At 61.0% G+C, this 26599-nt stretch overlaps 1 protein-coding gene across 4 annotated transcripts in view; it reads right to left on the reverse strand.

The window, feature by feature from the left end:
- The window catches only part of HDAC7 (histone deacetylase 7), a 35868-nt gene extending 10047 nt beyond the window's left edge, over positions 1–25821 (reverse strand). Inside the window, exons 1-15 of one of the 4 annotated variants that reach the window (XM_045589001.1) lie at positions 25763–25821; positions 9978–10028; positions 6441–6628; positions 6239–6341; positions 5820–5931; positions 5159–5274; positions 4881–5006; positions 4504–4595; positions 4234–4344; positions 3907–4087; positions 3526–3722; positions 3154–3324; positions 2516–2735; positions 594–727; positions 122–242 (exon numbers count right to left, since the gene is read on the reverse strand). In XM_045589001.1, coding sequence (XP_045444957.1) covers positions 122–242; positions 594–727; positions 2516–2735; positions 3154–3324; positions 3526–3722; positions 3907–4087; positions 4234–4344; positions 4504–4595; positions 4881–5006; positions 5159–5274; positions 5820–5931; positions 6239–6341; positions 6441–6581 — 1825 coding nt within the window. In that variant the 5' untranslated portion in view covers positions 6582–6628; positions 9978–10028; positions 25763–25821. Of the gene's footprint in view, positions 1–121; positions 243–593; positions 728–2515; positions 2736–3153; positions 3325–3525; positions 3723–3906; positions 4088–4233; positions 4345–4503; positions 4596–4880; positions 5007–5158; positions 5275–5819; positions 5932–6238; positions 6342–6440; positions 6629–9977; positions 10029–25334; positions 25547–25762 lie in introns of those variants that run through there. The other 3 variants (XM_045588999.1, XM_045589000.1, XM_045589002.1) reach the window with 3 other exon arrangements.
- Positions 25822–26599: the final 778 nt, after the last annotated feature.

Consider the following 26599-nt stretch of genomic DNA (forward strand, 5'->3'; position numbering starts at 1 on the left):
GCTGAGGGGATGCCAAGGATGCTGGGGGACAGGCTGGTGGAGCTGGGACCGGAGAGATTTGGGATGGGTAGGCGAGAGGAGCCGCGGAAGGACGAGGGTCCCAGGCCCCGCCGGGCCCTACCTGCCAGCTTCCCGTTGTCCAGTTTGAGGCGGCTGAGCGGGTTGGTGCCGTAGAGGTGCACGTGCCGCTCGGAGTGCACCGACTGCAGCTCCTCCAGGGAGGCCTTCCGGCCTCGGAGACACTGAGGGCGGACCACGGAGCTCCTGAGGCCCCTCCCCGCCATCACCACCACCCGCCTGCTCCTTCATCTCCCGCTGGCTCTACCAGGGGTCCTCAAACTTTTTAAAGTGGGGGCCAGATCACGGTCCCTCAGAGAGCTGGAGGGCCGGACTATATGAACTACTAATTCCTACTGTAACACCTCGGCTGCGCTCACTGCCCACAAAACCTGGCGGGCCGGATCAGGCTCCTCTGCGGGCCGCATGTGGCCCGCGGGCCGTAGTTTGAAGACGCCTGCTAGGCCCTCGGCCCCGCCCCTCCTCTCCCATTCCTCTGACCTCCCCGATCCCACAGCCCCCACCCACCTCCTCACCTCGCACTGGCCTCGGAGGCCCCGCTCCTGCAGCCGGGACCAGATGCTCTGGATGCGGCCCGCGTGCTCCGGGTGCCTGCTGTTGTCACCGCAGGAGCACTGGTGCTTCAGCATGACCGAGTCATACACCAGCCCTGGGGGCGGGGAGGGGGGGCGGGGTCAGAGTCAGGGCCCCAGGGAGTCCACAGTGCCCCCACCACCACATGGAACCACGCTTGGCACCCACACCCCACCCCCCATCCTACACTTTGGTCCTTCCCACGAATTCACACCCCCGGCTGCTCATCCAGGCAGCCTCGCCTCCTCACATGCACACCCACACAGCCCCACCTTCCTGACACAGGGGTCCTCCTCACAAGGCCACTACCTTTCCACATCAAGAACTCGGACCCCAACAGAGGGAGGCCCGATGTTGGGGTCTCACCCTGGATGTATTGACTCAAACAGGAGGAGTCAGAGGAGAAAGAATCCCACAGGAACTCCAAAACTGGGAGCTGCGAGGCCCCGAGTGACACGGGGCCATGTGACAAGACAGGGGCCGTTTGGGGAGGGTCTGTTTCAGCTTGACCAGCGGACACCTAGGAAGGCCCCGTGCACCGCCAGTGGGACGGTCCCTTTCAGCAAGTCTAGGGCGTCAGGGTCTTCAGAATTCTCACACCACGACCCAGCAATGCCACTCCCTGAGACTGCCGCTTGGAGAACAGTCCCAGGGATGAATGAAGGTTTAGGCACAAAGAAACTCAAATGAGGAGTTTGAGTAACCATCTAACTGCCCAACCAGTAAAAAAAAAACCTATGTAATAAAAGCCTAAGCAACCTTGGGGTGGAAAGACCAGAACCACCAGTCGCTATGATGTGCACTGACCACCAGGAGGCAGCGGATCAATGCAGGAGCTGCCCTCTGGTGGTCAGTGCACTCCCACAGCGGGGAGTACTGCTCAGCCAGAAGCCAGGCTCATGGCTGGCCAGCATAGTAGCACTAAGGAGCAGAGAGCCCAGAGGTAAGGGGCAGTGAGCGGGCGGGAGGTTAAGGAGCCAGGGGTCCCGGACTGAAAGGGCGCAGGCCAGGCTGAGGGACGCCCGTGCCCTGGGCCTCTAATCTTTAAATAAAGTACTACTCTGGAACACTATAAAAACCTCATTTCTGAAGATGAGTTATATCACAGTGTTTGTAATATGTTAACTGAGTAAAGGGGGGTACTGTGTCTGTGGTACATGTTGTGTGTTTACAGATGGCCTGGACAAAGCAGTGTTTAAGAGTGGATACCTCTGGGTGGTGGGATACAGAGTGGCGATTTTTATGCTTTTTCTGCATTTTTCAAAACTTCTACAATGCTTTTTTTTTTTTTTTTAAGTATTTTTTATTGATTTCAGAGAAGAGAAAGGAAGAGAGAGATAGAAACATCAATGATGAGAGAGAACCATTGACTGGCTGCCTCCTGCATGCCCCCCACTGGGGACCAAGCCTGCAACCCAGGCAGGTGCCCTGATCAGGAATCAAAATGTGAAAATGTGACCTCCTGGTTCATAGGTCGATGCTCAACCACTGAGCCACGCTGGCCAGGCAAAGCTGCTGACACGCTTCTGAGCTCTTTCTCCAAGCAGAGCAAAAACATTGGATGACGTTTTCAAAAGGCCTGAACTAGCGGTCAGGAGCCCCCGACAATGCTTAGCCCCGCCTGGCAGCTTGCTATTTGACCACAAGCGTGTCACCTTAGACTTCCTGAGCCTGGTCTTCTCGTGTGTAAGACGAGAACCGCCGCCTATTCCCCTGCTTCACAGATGCTGTGTGGGCCTCACGGGACCAAAAAAGTGCGCTGTGGCCTCGTCCTGAGCGGTGCTGCGATGCAGACATGGACCCGTGCCCGAGCCGCTGTGTGTCCCCAGCCCTTCCTTCCGCCCCGCGCTAACCCAGGACTGACCTGTGGGGAAGGGCAGGGTCCTGGTGGGGGCCTCCGAGCTGGGCAGGACGCGGGCCTGGCTGGGGGGCTCCGGTGTTGGCAGTGAGGCAGGTGCAGCCGGCGAGGACTGCGTCCTGGACAGGAGCCGGTGGCCGCCCTGGGCCGGGGAGAGCAGCACGGAGTCCCCGGTGCCGACCCGTGGCAGCCGTCCGGCCAGGCGCTGATGCTCCCACAGGAACACCTGTGGGACACGGGGCCTCAGTCTCCCGGTTCTCAAGATCCTGGCTTCCGATACCTCCGAACAGGCCCCTTTTCTGGCGTGATTCCAGGGGTGATGCCTCTAGTGTTGCCTCCCAGCCAGGCTCCGGCCTTTGACTCTAAGCTCCCTACTCCCACTAGGCCCCAAAGGTCTGACCAGCCCACTCCCCCAAGCTCCCTGGGCCCTCGGGAGTCCAAAGCCAGAACCCAGATGCGGGATCGCAGGGACAAGGACCGTGCACCTGCCCGAGGACACGGGGACCTGCGTGAGGCACTGTTACCACAGCTGATGGCCCCACTCAGAGCTGTTCCCTGCATTGATATCCCATCTCCCTGCCTCCCATCTCTGCCAGGCCCCCGCGCTGACTGCACCGCTGAGGGGCACTCGGGCACGGCCGTACCTGCTGGTGCTGCTGGAGAACAGGGCCTCTGGCTTCGTGCTGCCCCGAGCTCGACCCCCTGCAGGCCAGGCTGTCTTCCCCCGGGGGCCCCACTCCCCCGCCGTCCGCCTCCAGGTCCTCAGCCGAGGGTATCTGCCGTAGGCGAGGCTTCTCGCTCGGCTTGGCTGACCTCTGGGGAGGGAAGACGCCCGCTGAGAAGCCATGCTGGAGGGCGGGGGGCGAGGTGGCCATTTACTTGGCTGGGACGCCACTGGCCAAGTGGCTCTCGGCCCTCCAGATCCCGGCCCTTCCAAATCCTCCCTTCTTCCTTCTAGCAGCCCCGTGGGCCCAGGGCAGCAACCCCTCGCACCTCCCCTTCCCAGTCCCCCTCACCTTGATCAGCTGGACGTGAGGGCTGAGCCGCTCCGGGCGGGGCTGCAGGGGGCCCAGTGCCGGGGGGGCGGTGGTGCTTGGGGGCAAAGGCTCCGAGCGGGTCCGGCTCAGCGGCCAGTGCAGGCCTGACCCAGACAGCCGCTCGGTGGTCAGTAAGGACTGGGCAAAGTGGAAGGGCAGGGGCCCAAACCCGGGCACTGGAAAGAACGTGGGGGGCGGCGTGAGGAGGGAGCCGTGGAGGAGAACGGGAAGAAGCAAGGGCACGGGTGGGGGGCGGGTCTCAGCGGGGAGGTGCACAGAAAGACGGGGCAGTGGAGGGGGGTCGGCCCTTACCGGGGTGCAGGGATCCAGCCCCTCCCCTGGGGAAGCGGCAGGACTCACCCGTCAGCAGGGGGGTGTGAGAGACTGAGGGATCCAGGAGGAGGATGGGCTGCAGACGAGAGGGCATGGTGCCCCCAGCCTCGGAGTCCAGGCCGTGGGGCAGGAAGAGGGGAGCGTGGGGGCTGCCTAGGACTGGCCCCCGAGGGCCCAGAGTTGGATGGGTCCTGCGGTCACCGTCAGCCTGGGGGAGAGGCGGGAGGGGTCACGGAGGGGGGAGGGGCAGGTTCCAGCAGAGAGAACGGTGAAGGCGATGGGCGAGGCAGGCAGCGGAAGGGAGTAGAGGAAGCTGGGGGACTTGGCATGTGGGAGGGCGCCACAGCCACTCACCCTGGCAGGGGCGGGCAGGCCCAGCGTGATTGCGGGCAGCAAGGACACTGTCGGCAAGGTGAACGGGGCCAGAGAGGTCTCCTGCCTCCGCAGCCGCTGGCCCAAGAGCGTCTGCCATGGGGAGCAGGGGTCACTGGCCCCAGACCTCCACCCCTGGGCACGCCTTCCCCAGAACACCCAGCCCCGGCAGCCCGGCAGCCCCAGGGCCCCTGCTGAGAGGAAGACTGAGCCCCAGAACTGCCCCTGGGAGTCCACCCCGCAGGGCCTTACCTCCGAGCCCAGGATGGGGTTGGGGCCGTGCTCGCTGTCATTGGGAGAGCTGCACCCTGACGCAGGTGTGCTGCTGCTACTGGGGGAGGAGTCTGGGGAGCAGGAGGGAGGGGAAGGGAGAGGGAGGCACAGTCAGAGGCCCGGCAGTAGCCAGTGGCCAAGAGGGCCGCCTCTGCTTCCTGCTTCCCTCCCAGGAGGGCAGGAAGGAGGCAGGCCATCAGGAGTCACCGGGGCCTTTGCACGCTCTCTGAAGGCCCCTCTTCTGGCACAGCCCCGGCCAGTGTGCAGGGCACACCGGGCACAAGCACCCGTGGTAACCCTGAGGAAGGGACCCGTCACCCCTGCCTGCGCCCGGGCCCCCCCCCCCCGCCCCTCACCTCCGAGGGTCTCGGCAGGCCGCCGCCGGAGGCTGGGGGGGGCGCTCTCCTTTCTGAGCAGCGGGTTCTTCCTCCGCTCCAGCGACTTCTTGGGCTTGTAGCGCAGCTTCAGGTTGGGCTCGGAGACTATGGGAGCACCGGCATTCCTTAGCCCCACACCCAGCCTCCTCCCCACTGCCCATCAGCCCCCCCTCCCAGTCACCCCGCATTCAAGGCCTTCCCCCCCCCCCCACGCCCAGAAGGGTCCCCCGCCCGCCCGGCCGGCCCGTCGCACTCACCTGTCTTCCGCAGAGGGTGGTGCTCTGGGGGGTCACTGGGCAGGCTGGGCACAGGAGGCAGGAAGCTGCTGAGCATGGAGCGGGCAGCTCCTTCCGTCTCCAAGGGCTCGAGAGTCCTGTGGGGTGAGTGCCACGGCCGCTTCAGAGGGATGGGGGTGCCCGGAGGCCTGGCAGCAGCCTCATTCCGCAGAGGCCCCTTCCTCAGCATGGCCGCCGGAGGGGGCAGGGGACGCGGCAGCCAGCAGGGTGGGCAGGGTGGGGCTGGCAGGAACAGGGGCCATCTCCAGGTGGCAGCAGCCGGGGTCCCGGACCCATTGGGGACCGTGTCCCCGGAGAGCAACCTGCTCTAGGAACCAGGGTACTTGGGTGCTTAGGGGAGACACAAACCAGAGAAGGGACTTGTGTGAAGAAGAAAGCCAGGGCGGGTGGGTGTGTGCACAGAGATAGGAGCCTCGGGCGGGGGAGAGAGGGAGCGGGGAGGTAACTAAAGAAGAGAGGAGGGCAGGTGTCAGTTGGGAGAGGGGGCCGGGCAGGAATTGCGGAGGGAGGTGAGCATAGGATCAGGTGATCAGCAGCTGGGAGAGGGTAAGTGAGCGCACACAGGTGGACTGACAGGGAGGCCAGGACAGGGCAGGGCCGGGAGGGGACAGGTGGGCGTTACCTGTAGGGAATGCTGGGGCTGCTGGGATGGACTGTCCTCTCTAAGGCTGCCTGCTGTTTCTTCAGAATCACCTCTGCCAACTTCTGCTTGACTACGCTGCTAGCCACAGCGCCTGGGGGGTGGGGGGGAGCCATGAGTGGGGCTGGAGTGGGTGGACAGGTGCTCTGCCTGCACATTTCCTGCCCGTTGCCTTTCCACTCCCTTAGTCTAGTACAAGGTGTCCCAGGATTCCTCAGGCAAGAGCCAAGCCCAAGGCCCCAACTCAGAGCTCCCCGCTCCCATTTCTAGCCCACTTGCTAGTGCATTCACAGACAGAGCCCAGCAAGCAGAGGGAGACCTGAGCTGGCGTCACTACCACCCCAGCCCTTCTGTGCCCAGGTGGGTGGGCCATGGACACAGGCGGGAGGCTCCGTCCTTACTCCGCTTGCTCTTGTCCTTATGGAGAAGCTGCCGCAGCTCTTGCTCCTGCTGCCCCATCGGCAACTCGGGCATCGGCGTGTCCATGGAGAGCTGTGGGCAGGGCTGGCCGCGGGGAAGGGGCAAGGCGTTAGGGGCTGAGACGGGGCCCGGGGGGAGGCTGAAGGGAGAGAGGGGGCTTGGGAGCCGAGCTCCTGTCTTTACCCTCATGGGCTCCACAGAGCGGTGCTGCGGCAGGCCCGCCAGGAAGAGGTGGTGGTGCAGGTGCTGGGGGTGCTGCAGGGCCAGCAGCGCGGGCTCCAGTGGGGGCTCCACCGGGGGCCGCTGGCCCACCCGCAGGTCCATAGGCTGGGGCTGAGGGCCTGGCGTGTCTGCGTGGGGTCTGGGGCAGCCTGAGGACACACAGAAGGGGAGCAGCGTCGGCTGAAGCATCTGTCTGCAGGAGCGGGTTACAGCCTCACAGCCTCCTTCAGGGCTCACTGGACTCAAAATAAAACATGCTTTAGGGGCCTTTTGCTCACGCCATCCTCACCAGGGTCCTAGGAGGTAGGTAATTTCAACCCCGTTTCACCCATGAGTAAGGAGATGACCTCAACTGTCCATGGTGGGTCTGTTGCTTGTGGGGTTCGAGTGGAGCCTCTGACTCTGAGCATGCTGCTTTTCCACCAAAGGACGGGAGGCTGGGACTGCGGGGACCTACCAACAGCTGAGAGCCCTTCGGTGGTGCCTTCTGGGCCTCGCTTTCTCCTTCCCTTCTGCCCCCTGGAGTGAGGGTTTCACCCACTTGCCTCCAAGGAGCTGCTCTCAAGGACAGAGATCAGACAGGTGCACAGCCCCCCTTTACTCAGCCTCCAACCCCAAAGGGCCTCACAGGCCCTCTCAGGCATCGCCCTCCCTCCTCTACCGCAGGCCATGGGCTGAAACAGGGCCTGGGGGGAGGCTGAAGGGAGAGAGGGGGCTTGGGATGCCTCGCCCGGGCCAGTTTGCTCAGTGGTTAGAGTGCTGGCCCATGGACCGAAGGAAGGGTCTCGGGTTCAATTCCAGTGAAGGGCATGTACCTTGGCTGCACGTTCCCCCAGCCCCAGTAAAGGCCCATGTATGAGGCAGCCAATCACTGTGTCCCTCTCACATCGATGTTTTTCTCTCTCCTCCCTCCCTCCCCCCCCCCTCTCCCTCCTCCCTTCCGCTCTCTCTAGAAATCAATGGAGAAAATATCTTCAGGTGAAGATTAAAAAAAAAAAGCAGCAGCAGCAGCGATGCCTCCCACCTGCAGCCAAGCCCTGGCCGCCCCCCAAGGGCTGCCCAGCCCGTGTGCCCGCGGAGCCTGCTCTCAGGTGCCCTCGCGCCAGCTCTGGGCCAGCAGCGGAGAGGACGCGGCTCAGGTGCCTCTTCTCGAGTGTCCTCGGCACCGTCGCCAGGAGCACCTGCCAGGGCCGCGGGCGCAGGGCTATTTATAATAACTAGCTGCTGGACCAGGTTCTCCACCCGCGCGCGCGGCCAGCGGAGCCGGGCTGGGCCGAGCAGCCAGAGATGCTGCGGAGAAGCAGAGGCCGACGGGGTGGGAGCAGGTGCTGAGCGACACAGAGACTGAAACCGGCTCAGCCGGTGCCGAGCGACCCCATCAGGGCCCGAGGCGGTGGGGGACTGAAGGCACTGTGTGGCAGAGCGCCGGCCGGGGGTGGGGGGGGTCAGGACACACGGCCTCCAGGCCCGGCTCAACCATGACTGCTCACTGCCCCAGCCTCTGCAGCACATGTGGCTGCAACACCCTCTCACCTCATCACCACCATGGGCCCCGGGGGGGGGGGGGGCTGTCACTCTTCTTGATCCCAAATAAGGAAAAGGAGGCGCAGGCAAAGGCCACCCGGCTCCGAGCAGACCGAGGCACGGGCTCTGGTCCTGATGAGGCCGGTGTCCCGGCTCCGCTTCCCCCGTGACTCTCACCAAGCGGCCTCGTGTCTCACCGGGCACAGAGGAGGGGCCTGCAGGAGGCGGAGGCTGAGGGGCACCCGCCCTAACATCCTCTCGCCACGAAACGGACAGAGAGGAGCAGCACAGGTGTCCGAGGCCCAGGAAGGATGGCTGTGCCCCCAGACACAGCCCGTCACGGGGGATGCCCAGCTGCGATCCCCGGACCCTGTGTTCATGCATCCACCCAGGAACCAGGTCGCTCTGGCTGAGTAGGGGCCTCCAATGCCAACGCACTCCTGCCCCAGGAAGGGTCTCGGTTCTTCCTCATTCCGGCGTCCTGGCTTCCCGGGGTGCCTCGCCTCGCCGGTGGCTCCCGCTCCGGCCACGCCCGCCCCGCCCCGCACTCCCAGCACCTCCGGGGGCCGGAGCAGAAGGCTTCTGGAAATGGCTCTGCCTAAAACCCTGGCGGCGGCCGGCAGGGTGATTCAGCATGTGGAGGTCTGAGCCGCCTGGTGCTGCCCCTGCTTCTCTCACCTTCTCTCCTACACCTGCACCCGAGTCCTCCACCTCAGCCGCCGGCTGCCACCCTGTCACGTTTCGCGTACAACGTCCCCCTCCTGGTGCTGTCCTCGCTCTTCAATTCTACGTTTCCAGGTCCTACCCTTTCTTCCAGGCACAGCTAGAAGCTTTTCCCCCCTCCCCGGACCTAGCCTGGTGCCACATGGATTGCAACGGCGCTCCCAGTTCTGTGCCCCAAAGGGAACTGCGTGGTCCGAGTTAAGCCCCAATGGCAGGGACTGGTTTTGCTTATTGCTCCCTATCCCAGAACCTGGAACAGTGCCTCGGACGTGACAGGCACCCCATAAACACTGGCTGGATCCATGAAGACATCTCTGTATCCCCCCAAAATGCATAGGAGGGTGCCCCTGGCACAGAGACGGGGTTAGTTTTTCTTTTTCTAATTTCTGTATTTAATTTTTAGAAAATGACACATCTCTGAGGACTAAGGAGTAATAGACGGTGAGTTTAATGTTTCTTGAGTGACTTGACCCACACATTAACCAGCTGGCCCCTCCTTTGGCACTGGTCACATACAGCAGTCTGCTATTATTTTTCTCGCTTTGTGTCCTGTCTCCCCAACCTACCTGCAAGCTTTTGGACAGCCAGGGCCGATGCAAAGAGGACACCTGCCCTTCATTTCTCCCTGCCGTGTGTAACTATTCGGCATCTGGTATGTACCTAGCCGGTCCTCAGTGGGTCCTGGCTGAAGTGAGGGAGCCCCAGCCTCAGTCCCAGCCCACAGGCATGTCCTAACCAGAGCAGCAGCGGGAAGTCCACTCCCTGCCTTGCTCAGTGCAGCCTAATAGGAGGCAAGGGAAATGAGAGAACCAGGAAGAGGGTCCCTCCCCTCCTACCTAAGCAGCACAAGGCATGCTCCATCCTGCAAGAGCTGCCATGCCTACCTTACAGGGCTGGCGTGAGGACAGACCGAGCCAACAACCGAGAACATGAGCCTGCCGTGAGGCAGGGGCCTGAGTATAAACATGAGCTTCCTACTTGCCTTCCTGTCTCACTGCATCCTGCCTTTCCTCTTCCTGTCGTGCTTCCTAGCACTGGGACTGGCCTGGATCCAGAGTGGCCTCCTTATCTCCACTCCTCACCCTTTCCCCATGCAACCCCAATTCACCCTCTCCCCCAGGAACCCAACCTCCTGACTCTGTGGCAGACCAGCCAGCTCCCCTGCCCAGCTACCCGCCAGTCTCATGTCCTTTCCACCCTCAGCTCCCACCTCCCACCTCCCACCCAGCCTCCCTCAGGACTGAAGCTTACCTGTGCCAGGGGGGCTGGGGCAGTGGGCACCCGGGGTCACCTGGGTCCCATCTGTAGAGAGAAGAAAGACGAAGTGAAGGGGCTGCAGGGAGGGGGCCAGGAAGAGGAAGGGGAGATGTCCAAGCCAGGCAGGCCCCTGCCTCTCCAGGGGGCCCCCACCTCCAGCTGGAGCCCTCCAAAACCTGGCACCTCCGACAGAGGCTCACCGAAAAGAGAAGACTCCATCCCATCCCTTTCCTCAAATCCCCATGCCGGAGGACAGCGATCCTCTGCTCCCTCTTCCTCATCCAATCCACTAAGCGACTCAGATAGCTCGCCCTGCGGGAGCTCAGGCACAGCAGGAACCCAGGGCGGCCCGGCTCACCCAACAATGCCCTCAGCCCTCCCAATGTGCTCAGATACCATCTCCCCTGGGCCCAGGCTCCCGTAGCCCCAAGGGAAAGAAGAGGGCTGGGAGGTGAGGTGGGGCTGGAGGTGGGACAGCAGGGCTGGTGAGACCTGCTGAAGATGCCAAGAGGGGCGTGGAGGAGGAGGAGGAGGCGGCGGCTTGGAAAAGGGACTCGGAGGCTTCCCGGTGGGAGAGGGACTAGGTCAGGGCCTAGAGGTCAAGTCAGGCCTGGTGGGCGCTGTAAAGTGATGGCTCTGGAAAGCGCACGCAGCCCAGGGTCCCCAGAGTAGGTACCCCTTTCCTCCTCCTGCTCCAGCCTGCGCCCTTCAGCCAGTCCCCCCCACCCCCCCCCCCCCCCCAGAAAGAACTGCTCAGCCTTTTTCTTGAATAAGTTGTAACAGAAGTGCTTCCACCTGCCCCAGCCTCCTAAGCACAGCTCAGACCCATCCCATTCATAACCCACGAAATGCACGGCAGGGCCAGAGCTGGTGAGCAGCAGAGAGGCCCAGAGGAGCACAGAGACTGCGGGGTGGGGGAAGACAAAGTGAGCCCAGAGGCCACCCGCCCAAAGTGGACACTTTCCCTCCTGCCGTCCCAGCTCAGCGTTGAGGAGACAGGAGGCCAGGAGATTGGAAAGCTGGGAGGGGGGCGTCTGGTGGACACACGGGAGCCCTCTTTGGCACAAGGGTTATTTTCTGGAGGACAATTTTCCGGGAGAGCCGCTCTTTGGGCTGTGTCGAAGGGGCAGCCACAGTTCCTCTTCCAAAGCTGAAAAGGAGAACTCCCTGCGGCAGGCGCTGGGGGAGGGGGCGACTCCAGGCTCAGAGAGACTCCCACCAGCTGGCTTCCGTCACCAGGGCCCGAGCTTTGAATGGCAGTGTCTGGGAGGGAAGCACCACTCCCCCTCCTCAAATGCTGCCCACCTTCCGAAGTCCAGTCCAAGCCCGTGTCCTCCTGAAGCTCACCCCGACCTCTCCTGGCTCCCCAGAGCAGCCATTCTGTGCCCACCACCCGGACACTCCACCCATTATGGTCTCTGGGTGTCGTCTGTGCGCCATGCCCATCTGCACCTATCACCTTGCTGGGCACACGGCGGACACTGGTGAATGGAACATAGTGGCTCTCTCCTGGCCCCTTGCCTGGGACAGGGCACGAGGCCTGTGAGCCCCAAGGAACAGTGGTGTGGGGGCAGCCCCTCCACCCGAGGACATGGAAACCCCTACCCCAGGTTCTCTTAGGACCTCCTCTTTCTTTTGCAGGACCTGGTCCCCCAAGACAGGTTTCTGAACCAGGCTCCGGGGCACACGCTCAGAGGCCGTGTCAGGCCCGGAGTCCCTGCCTCTGGGGCATTCTCTCCTACCTCCGGGGTCCCTGCCCGAGGCCTGCTCGGCAGCCTGCACGCGCTGGAACGGAACCCGGTTCTCTGCGCTCCACTCCCCTGGGAACTACAGATTCTGGACACCCTGCCCCTCTGGATGGGGGAGAAATTAATGGCCCTGAACTCTGCAGTGTTTGCTGCCCGGCCCCAAAGGGATGGACTGTGATGCTGATTGATGGTCTACATTCGGTTCAGAAAAAGCGTGTGCGTGTGTGTGTGTGGTGTGTGTGTGTGTGTGTGTGTGTTGCCAACAGGGGCTGTTTCCAAAAGCAATTCCTGGGGGGAAAAAAGTTCTGCTTCTCCCCTAACTCCCTGGCTCCGTGCTGGCAGCCTCTATGCGTTCAGAAGAGCCCAGAACAATAGAGAAACGATCTCGGGAACCGCTCTCCTGAGTCGCAGAGGGAGGAAAGGTATTGAAAGGGACACGGTCAGTGGTTGAACGGAAACCTGAAAGTGAACATCCTGCACCCCAGGCTTGGGGACCACGCAGGGGACCCCTCCTCTCCTCGGCCCCCCTCAGAGCACTGTTGCCACTAAAGTGGGGTCTCTCACTGTAATAAGATCAGGGGTGAGTGGACCCGAGGGACCGAGAATACTTCACAGGGCTGGATCCTTCTCCACACATCTCCTGGCCGGGGTGGGGACCTCTCCTTTTCGGAATCCCGGCGCGCCCCCCGCATTTCTACCGTCTTGGGAAGCAGCTGTTGTCAGGCTGAAGAGGCAGTTTACTCAGCACCAAGGCCCTGGGCCTACCGAGTCACCTCCCCAAACCGGAACGCCTGCTCTCACCCAGAACCAGAGAGCCCCAGAAACCCTGCTCCAGCGGCCCACCCCGGCCTCAGCTCCCTCCAGAGCAGACAGACACAAAGGCCACTCTTCTGTCCCTGGGCGCCTGCCCGCGCTGCCCTGCCCCCCTACCTTGTTGCCCTGGGCCCTCACCTGCCCCGCAGAAACCTGAGCCTGCCCGATCGCCTGCTCCCCAGGTGTGGCAGGCCCCCGGTCAGGCACAGGGCTTCCCGAGGAGCCCTGCCACCCACAAGCCTCCTCCCAGCACCTCCAAAGTCTTTTCTTAAGCGGTTCCACATGCCCTGTCTCCTGACCAGCTAAGGAGGCCCAGGCCCCAGCAGCCAGCGGAGAGCGGGCAGCAGCAGCAGCAGCAGCAGCAGGCCAAGTGCCAGGTCCGGGCTGACCCCGGCCCGCCCCACGCCGCAGCCCTGACACAGGCGGGACCATGGCCAGCAGAGAAGAGGAAGGCTGCGGGGTGACATGGCTTCAGGAAGATCCCCACATAAACAGACACAAGAACGAACAGCATGGTGGCCAGAGCTCTCTGACACAGCGAGGGCTGAGCACGGAGCAGCTCTTCTCGAAGGCACTCAGGGCGAGTGTGAGAACGTTAGGAACTGGGGGCTTTGGAGACCGTTCAGGCTAACACAGAGGAGGGAGGACAGAGGGACAGGGACGAGGTCCCGGCCACCTGGCAGGTCAGTGGCATGGCCAGGCCAGATCAGACCAGCGCAGGGAAAACCCAAAACGTCAATCTCAGACACAGGTACTGAGGGCCTCCATGTGAGGGCACTCATCTGGGGCTTGAAGAGATGGAAACAGGAGTGAAATCTGGTTCTCACTTTCAAGGAGTTTAAAATAAAGCACACTTTTTTTTTTTTTAAATTAAAAAAAATGCTACTTACAGATACTAACACATTTTCAAGGAGCCTCTAGAAGTGTAAAACAACATTTCTCACCCACCCAACTCCCTTGAACCTCTGTAGAATGGACCCTGTTTGACAGTTTCTTGAGTCTCCCTTCCAGAAATTCTCTTACTAATTTTCTTGGCACCAAGCCGCCGATGGCTCAGATTTACCCAGAACCCAGGGAGTGGGAGCTGCCTGGAAACTCCTGCCACGTGAAGTCATGGAAGTGAGGGTCCTCAGCGTGGAAGACATTGGCTTTGAAGTCAGAAGGACCTGGCTTCACCCTCTGACTCCCTCAGGGACCGGCAGGAAGCGCCAGGGACACAGTGTAACCTGGTCAAGCCTCAGCTGCCCCTGCAACGAGCAAGCGGATAAGCATATGTGCGTGGGAGCAGTCATCCTAGATTAGCCATGCTGTGTGTGTGAAGCCCCTAGCATGCGGCTGGAGCTGCCTTCATGGCTGTGCTCAGTGATACTTGCTCCTGAACTCGCCTGCAGCCTCTCTGGCACAAGCATTTCGCCCTCCTCTCCTCTAACACCGTCCCTTTTCTCCCGGACGCAGTCCCCAGCCCCTCCCAACCAGGTTCATCGCTTTCCCTTCCATCTGAACTTCTGTAAACTAACCCTTGACGGTATGCCAGGAGCTGCTCTAAGCGCCTTGCATGTGCTAATGCCTCTAACCCTCGCGACAAACCAACAAGACGGTTGCTGTTTTTATTGCCATTTCATAGATCAGCAGGCTGAGGCCCAGCAGCGTGCTCTGTAGTCACGTAACTTGGAAGTGGCTGTGCCGGGACTTGAGCCAGGCAATTGGGCTCCAGAATCCAAGTTCTCAACCAAATACACCCCACTGCTCCCCAACACTTGTTTCTCCCCACAGGCCAGCAAGGGGACAGCAAAGGCAGGGCCTGGCTGGGCACAGGGAAAGTCGCAGAGCCCCCCAAGAGATCCCTACCAGCCGTGAACCCCACCCCTGCCGCAGGCTGGAGGGGAGAAGCTGCCCGTTCCATCTCTGGGCCCCTTGAAGACAGTCCTGAAGAATCACTTCCGGAAAGCAGCCAACTGTTGTCCTCCCAGATCCCACGCAGTGACTTCAAACTGCGTGTGGGCACATGGGGCTGGAATTGGAGTTGCATGGGCTTCCCTTCCCCTGCTCGCGAGTGCTCTGCCATATCCCTTCCCTAGAGCCTCCGAGGTCCCTCCAGGTTCTTCACTGGCATCCCAAAGCAAGGTCCACCGGGCAGGCAGAGGGGCCAGCTGCCCGCGGGGGCGGAGGCTGGGCTCCCAGGTGACCTGCCTGGGACGCGGGGCTGCCACCACAAAGGCCTCCTGTCCGTCTAAGCCACATGTGTCAAACACAAGGCCCTCGGGCCAAATCCGTCCCGCCAGGCCTTGCAATGTGGCCCGCACCGCGCTGTCATCACTGCACTCCGCTGCGTTTCCATCACGATGACAGTTTATGACTGTTCAGTAAACCATTCGGCCCGCGATTTAGGCTGGATTTTAGATTTTGGCCCCTTCTCTGATTGAGTTCGACAACCCTAGTCTAAGCAGGCGAGGGGCCTGGAGCTCTGCAGGCTCAGCAGCTGTGCACCAGCAGGAGGCTGGAGGTGGGAGCCGCAGAGCTGGCCCTCCAGCCTTCGCAGCAAGCCTGCCCCCTTCCCCGCGCTGGGGCGGGTGGCAGCTATTTTTAGCTCTTGACACCTGGGTATTTTGCAGCCGCAGGATGTCCGGTTTGGAGTCTCTTTCTGGGAATCCCGCAAGCGGCTGTTGTAAACAGCCCCACGCAGCGGTGGCCAAGCCGGGAGCCTCGCCCCCCTCTTTCTGCTGTTTGAGATGAATCAAACAGGAAGCAGACGTAACCATGGCAGCGGCAGCTTGAGCTCTCCAGGGGTGGGAAAAACGCCCTCCCTGGCTCCTCACCCAGCCCCAGGTCCTCTTCCACTCCATGCCTCTCATAGATGGGGACCCCGGGACCCTAAGGCACGGAGAACTGGGCCTTCTGAGGGTGGGCAGCCATCGGTTCTCGGGACTAGCGCTCTCTGGAGAGCCTCACACTCCCTCAGCAAAGGAAAACGGGGTTTTCTCCAAGCCCTGCCGGCCCCGGGAGCCTCTGGGACCCACCACTCGGTCCTCCCAGCCGGCTCTTTGTGGAGGTGTGAGGGCAAGAGCAGGGCTACTTGCTCAGGGCCGCAGCACCCACTTCCTGTCACCCACAGCCTTCCTGCAGCAGGGGCGGCCTGCCCGGCCACTTAGGGAATTCCTGAGCAGGCAGGCTCCCCTCGTCCCAACCCCTTGGTCCAGACTGCCCCACTGAGAAAGGCCCTGAAGCACTCAAAAATAAGTTCCCACCTACTCTTACTCCTTGCTCCAGTAGCTCCAATCCCCAAGATGGGAAGTTCACCCTGAAGTCTAACCACCATCATTCTTGTCTTAAGCAAAACATCCCCAACAGTCAAGATGGGAGCCCCACTGTAACAAGAGGAGCAGAGGTGAGGTTCTGTCAGCTTCTGCTTTTGTCTACCCCCCACTCCCACCTCCTGGTGCTCCACAAACCAGCTACTCCCTCCTAGCAGACAGTCCTAGAAAATCTTTCTCAAGGGCCGGCGCTTGCCTCAATAGGGGCGCTTCTCTCTCCCTCCCTCTCTCTCTCTCTTTTGCCACACGCCTGGGACTGCTTCTCAGGGCCTCTCCGTCCCCCCTCAGATGTCTCATAGTCATTCATTTCCATCCTTGTTGTTCCCTCAGCTCTGGGCCCTCCATGGCCAGACCCTGCCTCCCCGTGTGTGTACCCCACTCCTGCTTGGCCACCCATCTGCCTCTCCCTGCTGCACGTGAGCCAGGAGATGGGCCTTCCTTCCTCAGCTCCTCTCACCTATGCCAACCAAGAGACTGCCAGGGAAAAGTTCAAGTTGTGTTAATAATTATCATGTTATAATTAACATTAGTGATGATCAGCAACCAGGTATTAAATGTTCACTGTTGTGCTGGTTACTGTGCTGGGCATCTCTCTTTTACTGTCTTGTTTGGTCCTCAAAACCCTATTAAGGTAGATATTATGATCACCCTCATTTTACAAAGAAGGACACTGAGGCTCGGGGAACTTAGGGAAATCGCCGAGGTCACGCAGATGGCCAGAAGGGCTTCTGGGACTCCAGAACCTAAGCTCATACTCACCACACCGGCCTGCACAGCTAGTTCCCCCCACCCCCTCCGAGGGGCCGCAGGGCACAGCTGGGCCCGGCCGCTGAGGGCCTGGGGGTGGTTCCCGGTGCCAACATGTCCCCACAGTGTGCTGGTCCTCCATCCGGAAAACATCCACCACAACAAAAATGAAAACAGAGAATCATCTCTGCATGTGTCCCTCACATGTTTTTGGTCTCCAGGAGGCACTCCCCAACTCCATCTTCACTCCCTTTTTCATCCTATATTTTCCCTGCCTTTTCAGTGTCCATGTTACCACTTTGTTTCCTGTGCACTGCCTCCAGCAGGGTGTCAGTAACCAGGCAAACCCCCCTGGGCCGCAGGGGAGATCCGCAAGCTGAGAGCTGTGTGGGAGCACTCGGGAACCTGCTGGGCCTATAGAAATGCAGGTTGCATAACCACAGCAAGCCACCCTTCACAGTGAGCAAACTCTCTTGGGAAAAGATGCTGTCCCGGGCACGCTCTCTCTTTCTCTCTGAGGCCACACACACTGCACCCGTGGGCTGGGAGAAGGGATGGAGCACCCACTAGTGTAGAAGGGAGCACCCACCTTCATGGCAAGCTCCTGGGGACTAAGAACATAGCCAAAGTTCACCCTTGCACCTGGGTTAGGGAAAGGCAGAGGCCACAGTGGGGATCTGGTTTGCTCCATGGCCTGGGAGCATCATGGGTATGAATCTGTGAATAGCAACAAGCTATTGATGAATGCTGGCATTAACAGGGAAGCCACATTAATATTAATGACAGTCAGTACCCTGGAGATTGCCATCCCACTCGGGCCTCGGTAGCTCCCTCATCTTGCCTGTTGTTTCTGGAAGACAGCCAGTGTGCAGGGCAGATTCTCCAGGTGACACGATTCCCCTTTGTGGCCACGGCTGCCTTTAAGACGTGGTGAGCCGGATTTTTCCAGATCACAAATCCAGCCAGGGTGCTTACACAGCCTTCAGGGAGTGCAATAGCCAGACGCCTGGTCCTGGGTACTGATTTGGACAAACCAGATGTGAACAATTTCTGGCCAACTGGGAATTTGATGAAATGAAAAGTGACCTTAGTGGAGGGTGGAGAGCGCTGCCCGGGGGCACAGCACACACAATGTAATCTCATTTAGGTGAAAGGGAGGTGCATAAAGGCCTGCCAGGAAAGGGGAAGGTGTGCAGGGAGGTATCGTGGCAGCGATCTGCGACAGCTGGGATTGCTCGCGTTTTTTATTTTTATATTTTTAGTTTTTAATTTTTGTTTGTCTGTGTCGTCTGATTACCTGCAATGCACATAAACTACTTCTATAATAATAAAAACAGAATACACACACACACACACACACACACACACAGATTGCAGAGTCAAGACCCAACCTCTGGTTTCCAGAGACCCACACTACTAGGCTTTCCCTGACCCCATTTGAATTCTTGCACCTCCAAGTCTTTTGGGGTTCTGAGTGATCTACCACCCAGCGTCCCCTGCCTCTCCTGAATCACACAGAGGGCCCAGCACAGGGCCGGGCACACTGTCAGGGCTTACTCAATGAATGCCTGCAGGCTGAATAATGGTCCTTTGCTGAGAGAAGGGCCTTCTGCCTCTTCCAGGGCGCTGTGCTGGGAATACTCACTGCTGACATCACTGACCTTCCCAGCCCTCCTCTGCCTCATGTTCCTCTTAAGAGCCGCCAGGGAGGGGCGAACCGAAAGGTCACCCCAGCAGATGCTGGAGAGGTGCTCCACATGGGGGCCATCAGGGTGCTCCCGTCCCAGGCCCCCTCCAATGCCAGCTGGATTCGAGACTCTCGGGACCCCGGTGTCCTACCTCCCTGGGAAGGCTGGGGGCAGTGACGTGAGAGAGGAGCCCACCCTGTGACTGCTGGCTCCAGACGCCTGCTGCTCCAGGCCCTGATGGGTGGAGGAGTCTGGAACAGAGAATTTGGCCTGATTTTTCCCTGTGAACTGGGGCTGGGCCCAGTTTCTGTTCTTAGCGTCTTCGGCATTCCCTATCCGTGACCTTCAAAAATATGAAAACAACACTCATAATAATGACGAATATTCTGCGTACACTGACTTCATACCGGGCACGGTGTGAGCGTGACTTACTTTAATCTTTATAGCATCTCCAGGAGGCTGGAACTATTATTATTTTCCTGTGACAGAGGGAGGAACTTGAGGCACGGAGAGCCACGTACCCAAGGTTCACTTAGCTGTGAGCCCTTTCGCAGGAGAAAGGACTCGAAGGGCCTCCAGGCCTCCCCTGTGTCCTCACAGGAAGGCCCTCCCGCCAAGCTCTGCAATGGGCACAGCAGACCCGAGGTGACAGTGAACTTCTGCCAGACGCTGTAGAATCCACCCAGTGCTTACGTAGGCATGCGAGAAAATCCCCACTTGAAGGACTAGGAAACCAAGGCTTAGGGCCCTGGGCAACCTTGCCCAAGGTCTCTCAGCCATTCGGCTGGGTTTCAAACCCAGGGCTTAGGCCTCAGAATGGCACACGACTTCCCCTCTATGCCACAGCCCCCCTGGCCCGATTGTCAGGACAGCCCCGAAGGCCAGGGAGGGAGCTGCACGTCCTCCCGAACCCTGGATGAAGCCTGCGCCCGACCCCAGCGGCAGGGTCCGGGTGCCAGCACCTCCTCTGCAGGCAGCTCCCCGGTGACTCATGCCTGGGACCCGGGGGAAACAGCCCTGCGCTGTGGGCAAACACGGCCTGCCACCGCCCCGCCTCCAGCTCCCCGCCTCCACATTTGCTAACTGAAACCCGGCTGCTGCTATTTTTAACCCTCCAGCTCCCCCTCGCCTGGGGCTCCCCGCCTTCACCCCACCCCCACCCCCCTGACCCAACTGGGTGCCACCAGCCTGTCATTCTGAGAGCAGTTCCACAACCTGAACGCCCCAGAGGGCGCAGCGGATGCCCAAGGAGGTTTGTGGGGCAAGCAAAACAAGCCGGTTTCAGCCCGGTCCCCAAATTCCCCCACCCCGGGCTCTTTCCGACCCTGTGGCTCCCAGCCTGCCCTGCTCCTCCCTGCCATCCTGGGAGCTGGGGGAGGGAGGGAGGGAGGGGGTGACTGCAGAGCCAGAGTGGGGCTCCTTGACATGGGCTCTGCAGGGAGCCGAGCGGGGACTCCTGAAAGGGAAGTGGGTACCCCTCCTTCTCCCTAAGGCTCAAGCTGGGCCCTGAAGGCCCAAGAGTCTCAGAGCACCAGGGTTTCCAATCCCTGCAGGCAACTGAAGGAAAAAAGGAAGTGGCAGGAGCCTGGGCGGGGATGGTGCGTGTAGCCCAGGGCCCTCCTCTTTAGAAGTTGCCTCCCCACCTTGCCGTGGAGGTTGTGGAGTGGCCACGGTGGAGCCTGCACAGGAGTCCAGGGGGCTTCTGCACTGAGCAGTCTAAAGGAGGCCCCGGGTGAAATGCCAGCCGAGGCGGGCCAGGCGGGCCCCTTCTCTTAGACTCTAAGAGAATTAGGCTCCTCTAATTCTCGGCTCCTGAGAGGGCCGCAGCTTTCTGCAGCCTGGGTGCCCTACCAGAAGAGGCTGGAGGTGAAAGGGCCTGAAGGCTGCTGGCCGATGGGAAAGTTAACCTGCCCGAGGGGGGCACTGCCTTCTAGCCGATGACATTTCAGCCAGTTTGGGGAGCAGATTCCAAGGGCCCAAGAGAGGCTCTGCAGGCCCTGCCAAAGGTCTCTTCCGAGCCCTCTCTTGGCCCTGTCCTCTACCTGCTTTGGGGTTCTGTCCTATTTTCCAGGGTCTAGGTCCTTGCTCGGCCTGGACCCCCTCCCTCCCTCCTCGGTGATTTTGGAGCCAGGTAAATAAATTCCAGTGGCCACAGCGGCAGCCAGGCTAGACCTGGAGGGGAGGGACTTGGCACCGGAGTTCCAGGGTGGGGAGATGGGGAGGAAGGAAATGAGGTGGGAGGAAGGTGAGGTAGGAGGGTCAGGAATGGGGCGGCGCTTGAGAGCTCCTGGAGAGAGGCCGCTACCTTCCCAGCATCCAACATGCCCACGGGGCCTGGACTCGCCTGCGAAGGAGCGGCCGCTCTCCCAAGCCACGGAGTGGCCTCAAATGTGGACCCTGTCCAGCTCTCCATCCTGCTCTTCTCCTTGGCCAACCTCTGGGGGCTGTCTGAGGAACAGAGACCCTGCTGTATCCCATGCCAGGCCAAGAGGCTGGCAATTCGGATGCCCCACCTGGACCCAGGCAGTTTCCACGCATGCTCAGAAGGCTCTGAGGGCTCACTTCCAGCCTGGGGAGGTGAGAGAAGGCGTCGATGTCACCTTCTCAGGCAGGCCTCCCCTGGCCACCCTTTCTAAGGAAGTCCCACCTTGTTATTCTCTAGTACGGCACCCGGTTCATTTCCTTCTTAGAGCTTATCACAGTGTGTAACTAGATACATACACTCATTTCTCTACTTGCTTACTGGTTCTGTCTGTCTCCTCCACTAGAGTGGAAGTTCCCTGAGGCCAGATGCTCTGCTTCTGTGCTCACTGCCTCTCTGTGCCTGGCATGTGGCAAGGCTCAGTAAGCATCTGGTGAATGGATGAACAGCTGAGGGACTGGCTCAGTAAATAGGGCCTCCTGGTTGCCAACGTTGCCTTTAGAGTTGCTGCTCAAGAGTCTCAGGATTTCCCCGGGGAGATGGATGCAGGACGTAACCAGAGAGCAAGATCAGGAAGCCTGGGACCCCGAGGGAAAGGTCAAGGCCCAGTTAAGGTGTGCATCAGCCTCACCGAGTCCCCTCCATCACACTGAGTGTGGGCAGGGGCACACCTGCATACGCAGAGCATGCACAGCGAAGCCCGCACCAGTCTTCACAGACTTTGAGTTCTTTCCTCTCAATAGCCACTGTGTTCCCGGACAAACTGCACACACTTTCTAAAAGTCTCAGTTTCTTCAAAAGAAAAAGTGGAAAAGGTTGGCCCCCGATGGTGGTCCTCATGTCCTCAAATGCGGCTCTGCACCAGAATTGCTAAAATCCAGATTCCCAGGCCCTTCCCTGCAGATTCTGAATCTGTCCGGATGGGGCCTGAGGATCTTTCTCTTTAATACACTCCCAGGTGACGCCCAAATAAGCAGTCCAGAAACTGAGACTTGAGGACCACGAGTGAGATGGTGCTTTCCAGCCAACATCTGGACTTCTGTTAAAAAGCCATTTCTGCACAGGTACACAGCCCCCCACCCCCCAAAACATGAACATATTCCCCACACAGAGCCATACACTGCAAAGGTACACACTACACCGATGACACACACCTGTACTGCACGTGTACACACTCCCAAAAGGCCCAACACAAAGCCACTACGTGGATCACAAACTGTCACAGAACCACACCTGCAAACACAGCCTGGGGCACACACACAGGCCCCCACCACACACCCAGTGCACACACACACACCCATCACACGCTGACCCACACTAAAGAGTCGCGATCGTGAATTTATTTTGCCTCCGGGAACCCGTCCAGGACCAAAGAGGCTCTGCTCTGCTGATGAAAATACCCCTCCCGCCTCTGCCACCTCCGCCCTTCTCCCTGCCCCAGGCAGCATGCTGTCCACCTCCCCCTTCGAGAGGGGGACGCTGAAGGAGGGCAGTGGAGAGACGGGATGAGTGTGGGCACAGAGCCCGCCCCAAAGTCCAGCAGCCCTTCTCTTCCCCTTTCCCTCACCCCAAAGAGATGCAAAAGGGCCTCTGCCCAGCCATCCCTCAGTGCTCTGCCCACTTGCCTAGATTCCCAGGCCCTGGTCCTAGCAGCCATAGGGTTAAGGAGGCGGCCAGATTTAGGGACTCCTCCTAATACTCAGGCCTCTAAGGAAAGGGCTGTCTGGGGGCACTTTCCTGCAGCCCAAAGGCCTGGGTCCCCCAGGGAAGGTTACCACAGAAACAGGGGGAAATATCGCAGGGAAACACAATACCCGGCAGAGTCACCTGGTGACCAGGCTTCCTGCTGTGTTGCCCACCACCCCCCTCATCTCAGCAGACTCACCGCCTCCTTCTCCAGCCTCAGCCTGGGCCTCCTCACCAGTGCGCTCCATCCCGCCTTCCCTGGGCTGGGGGGGGGGGAGGTCGGAGGGACAACCTTTGCAACAAGTCTGCCCCGTCTATGGTTCCAAACAACAACATCAGGGATGGCCCAGAGCTGAGCCCCCCACTCCTGATCCTACCAACGCCCCCACCACAGGAAATCAAAGCTTCCTGCCCCAGAGGAAGTACCCCATCTAGTGAACAAATCCAACACACACACAAACGCAGTCCCGGGGCCTCCGGGAGGACACATGCCCTCCCCCCAGCTCCCAGGCCCATGATGGGCCCCAGTCTCAGTCTGGGCTGAAGGCAGACCAGGGCCAAGCTCTGAGGAGCAGGCATGGACAGGACCTGAGCCAGGCCAGGGAGAAGGCCAGGAGAGTGGGCACCGGCAGGGTTAGGTCTGCTTCCAGCTCCACTCAGCCCACCATTCCCTATGTGTGTGAGACCCTGGGCCTTGAGCTCATCTTCTCAGGCCCCCGCCAACGTCTAAATTACCAGCTCGCAATGAAAAAGAGGCGGGGGTTACATAGGCTTTTTCCTCCCGGGTCCTTGGGCAAGTGTGTCCACAGCCAAGAGAGGGTCCCCACTGCCCCATCACACATGAGCTCACTCCCATGATCAGGACTAAGGAAAAGTTCCAACTCTCATTCCCAGAAGCCACCCAGGATGAAAGCTGGTGTCTGTTATCCCTGAAGGTAGTGGTGGTGGTGGGGGGGGGGGGGGGGAGGAGAGACACGCATAATAGCCCTCACACTGAACATCGATCCCTCTCTTTACAGTTACCCTCCCCTCCTCTGTGCTCTGGGAAGTGCACCTGAAATTTTCTCCCCGTTTTATTGACGGGGACACTGAACTTCAATATCAGAGCAGAGTGACCGTTTTAGATTCTTCGGAGGGTCCGTGCAAGACCTGCATGCGACTTCCCAGCCTCACCGTGCCAGCCTAAGGCCTGGTGGCCAAAGAGACACCCACCCCCGGGCTCACGCTAACAAACACAGAGGCCTCAGGAGAACACTTCCCCAGACGTGACACCAGCGGCAGCTCTGAGCGTGGCCCTGCCAGGTTCCGGGAGCGTCAGGGGACTAAAGGCAAGGGAGACGTCCCAGCAGGTCCAGGACCTGGTTCCAGTCTTGGTTCGCTGTGCATGACACAGCGCGTCTGCTTTGTGCCTTAGTTTCCCTCAGAAGTGACTGCAGGAAAAGAGGAAAATGACTCATTAACTGAGGTGGGTAGAAGAAACAGAGAGCAGAGAAGAAGAAGGAGATGCTAAGCCATGAGGAGCTATGAGATGGCTCGCCGATGCTGAAAAGGGAGCTTGGGATGTCTCAGAGGGCTGGCATGGAGAGAGAAAGTGTGCGTGGCAACCTGAGCCGCTTCATGGAAGAGTTCCTGTTGGGGAGAGATGGGCTGCCAAGGTGCCCCGTTAGGGGGTGGGAAACTGAGTCACAGTCTCCCTTCTTTCAGCCCAGTGCCTGGGAAGGAGTTGTAAAGAAGACTCCTGGGTCCAGTGCAAGTCCCGAAGGGAGCAGGCTGAACAGTCCAGAGCTTGAGTCCTCAGCCGGGCCACTAAAATCCAATGCCCCATTCTCTCACCCTAGAATTTGGCAGGTCAAGCTGGGCCTCAAGCAGATGTTGAAGTGGTGTGTGGAGAGGAATAGGCAGCAGCAATACAGCCAGTGTCCAGATGCAGGGGGAGGCCTCTGGGTATGCAGGACAGCCAACAGGGACTAGGGAATGGCCTAGACTTGGTGGGAGGAGCAGCAGTGGCTGGAGAGAGGTCAGATCCGAATGTGCAGGTCCGAATGGGCAGCCAGAGGGAAGGAAAAAGGGGTTGGGGGGAGAGCTAGGTGGCCTGCAGGCCCCAGAGTTCTCTCTCAGCGCACAGGTCTAGAAACTCCCCCCGTGTCAGAGCCCAGCCCCGCTCCCAGGTCCGCAGCCTGCTCTCACACTGCCCTGCACCAGCAGATCCCAGGCCTGAGGTGCACACATCCTGTCCCCAACTCTCAGGACACCAGCGCCTGCGGTTCTCCCTCTGTCAGCCCCTCGGCAGGCAGCGCACTGGGGCACAGGTGTCTCTTCGCCCTAATGGGTGAGCAGGGTGCGGGGCGGAGCTCGGAGAAACTTCCCAGTCCCGGACCCTCCATCCAGGGGATCCCCCTGCCCCAGCCTAGGGGTCGGGGGACCCGCGAGATGGGATGATGTCCAGCACCACCGGCCCGGCCACAACTCAGTGGGTTCTGCCCTTTGCCCTCGCGCTTCCAAACCTTCCGCCCCGGAGCACCGCCCCCTCCCGGGGCCGCGGGAGCCGTCCGTCCCTCCTTCCCCGGCGCCCCGGTCCCCAGGCCCGTCCTCCCCAGGAATGGGGGTGAAGTAACCCCGGTCTGAGCATCGGCGGGCGGCCCGGGGCCTCCCGCTCCCTCCCTCGGGCCTGTCGCTGCCCCGGGGCGGGCGGATGTGGGCGCCCAGCGGGAGGCCCGAGCCCTCCGGCCCCGGAACCAGCCCGGGCCGGGAGCCGGCCCGAGCCCCGTGGAGCCGGGCGGGGCGGGCGCGGCCGGGGGGGCGCACGCGGGGCCGGGCCGCGGGGCGTCCGGAGCCCGAACCGGAGCCTGAGCCCGGGAGTCCGAGTCCCGGCGGCCGGGGCTGGGGAGCCGCGCGGGGCGGGGCGGGCGGGGCCGGGGCGGCTGCCCGGTACTCACCCGCGCGGGGACGACTGTGCATCCAGCGGCCGCGGCCCTCAGCGCGGGGGGCGCATGGCGGGGCTGGGGGCCGGGGCGCCGGCCTCACCTCCCCCCCGGCCGCCGGAGGCTGCAGAGCGACTGAGAGACGGCGAGAGGAAGGGAGGGGGCCGGGAGGGGGAGGGCCCTGGCAGCCCGGCCGGCCGGGTAGGATGACAATGGAAGGAAATGCTTTATCTGAGGCGGAGAGCGGGCCAGGGGGAGGGGAGGGAGGGAGGGAGGGAGGGGGCCGGCGCGCGCGGCCCGGGACACACCGCCCGGCAGACGCGCCCCGCGCGGCGGCGGCGGACACCCCGGGAGGAGGAAGGAGCGCGGAGCGCGGGACCGGCCCTCCGCCAGCCGCCCGGCCCCGGCCCCGGCCCGCGCACAATTCCCGGAAACCCGGCTACCTGGGCGCCCGCAGCCCGGCGCGCTCGGCACGGACTCCCATCCATGTTTACGCAGGGCCCGGGCCGTTTCCGCAGACGCCGTTGTCCGGGGCAGGACCTCCGCGCGCGCGAGCACCGACCAGCCCAGCCCACGAGCACGCAGTCCCACTCCGGGACACGCGTGGAGTCCCGAGTCCTCGGAGATTCCCGGGACACCCCCCTCCCTCCGCCCCGCACAACTTGCCTGAGGAAAGTTCCAGGATCTGATTTGAATCACTGCCCAGCCCTCCCCCTTTCCCCCCACCCCCCCACCCAGCGCCTGCCGAGGGGAACCGGAGGGTCCAGCCTGTTCCTATTAAAAGAAAAGGGGGGTGGGGGCGGTGCGGGTTTTGAAAGTTTTCTTTTTTTAAAAAAGACGTTTCTCAAGGGATTTCCTTCCCTCCTCTCCTCTTCCTCGCTTCCTCCCATTCCTCACCCCCCACCACCACCACCACCACCCTCCCCCCTTCTCTTTCCCCCTCCCGGTCCCTATGAGTCAAACTTCAGCAATGTGCCCAGTGTCTCCCAGTGCATTACAGCGGATCACAGAAATGTTCCAGTCTGTGAGTCGGAATGCAGCCGCCTCCAGCCCTCCCTCAGCTAATAAACTCGGCTCCTGCCGGCTTTTTTTCCCCCCCCGCCGCAGCAGCCCTCCCTGACCCCCTCCACCCTTTCAGCCCAAGGAGGTCAGATTCAGGGGTCAGAGGCTGAGGACCTCACCACTCTGCTCCCCAGCCTAGTCTGTCAGCCCTGTCGCCTCTGGCAGTCTGCTGGGTTAGAGACACAGGGGCTCCTGGGAAGGGAGGAGGACCGCCAGGC

Source organism: Pipistrellus kuhlii, unplaced genomic scaffold (assembly GCF_014108245.1).
Source record: "Pipistrellus kuhlii isolate mPipKuh1 unplaced genomic scaffold, mPipKuh1.p scaffold_m20_p_3, whole genome shotgun sequence".
Lineage (NCBI taxonomy): Eukaryota > Metazoa > Chordata > Mammalia > Chiroptera > Vespertilionidae > Pipistrellus > Pipistrellus kuhlii.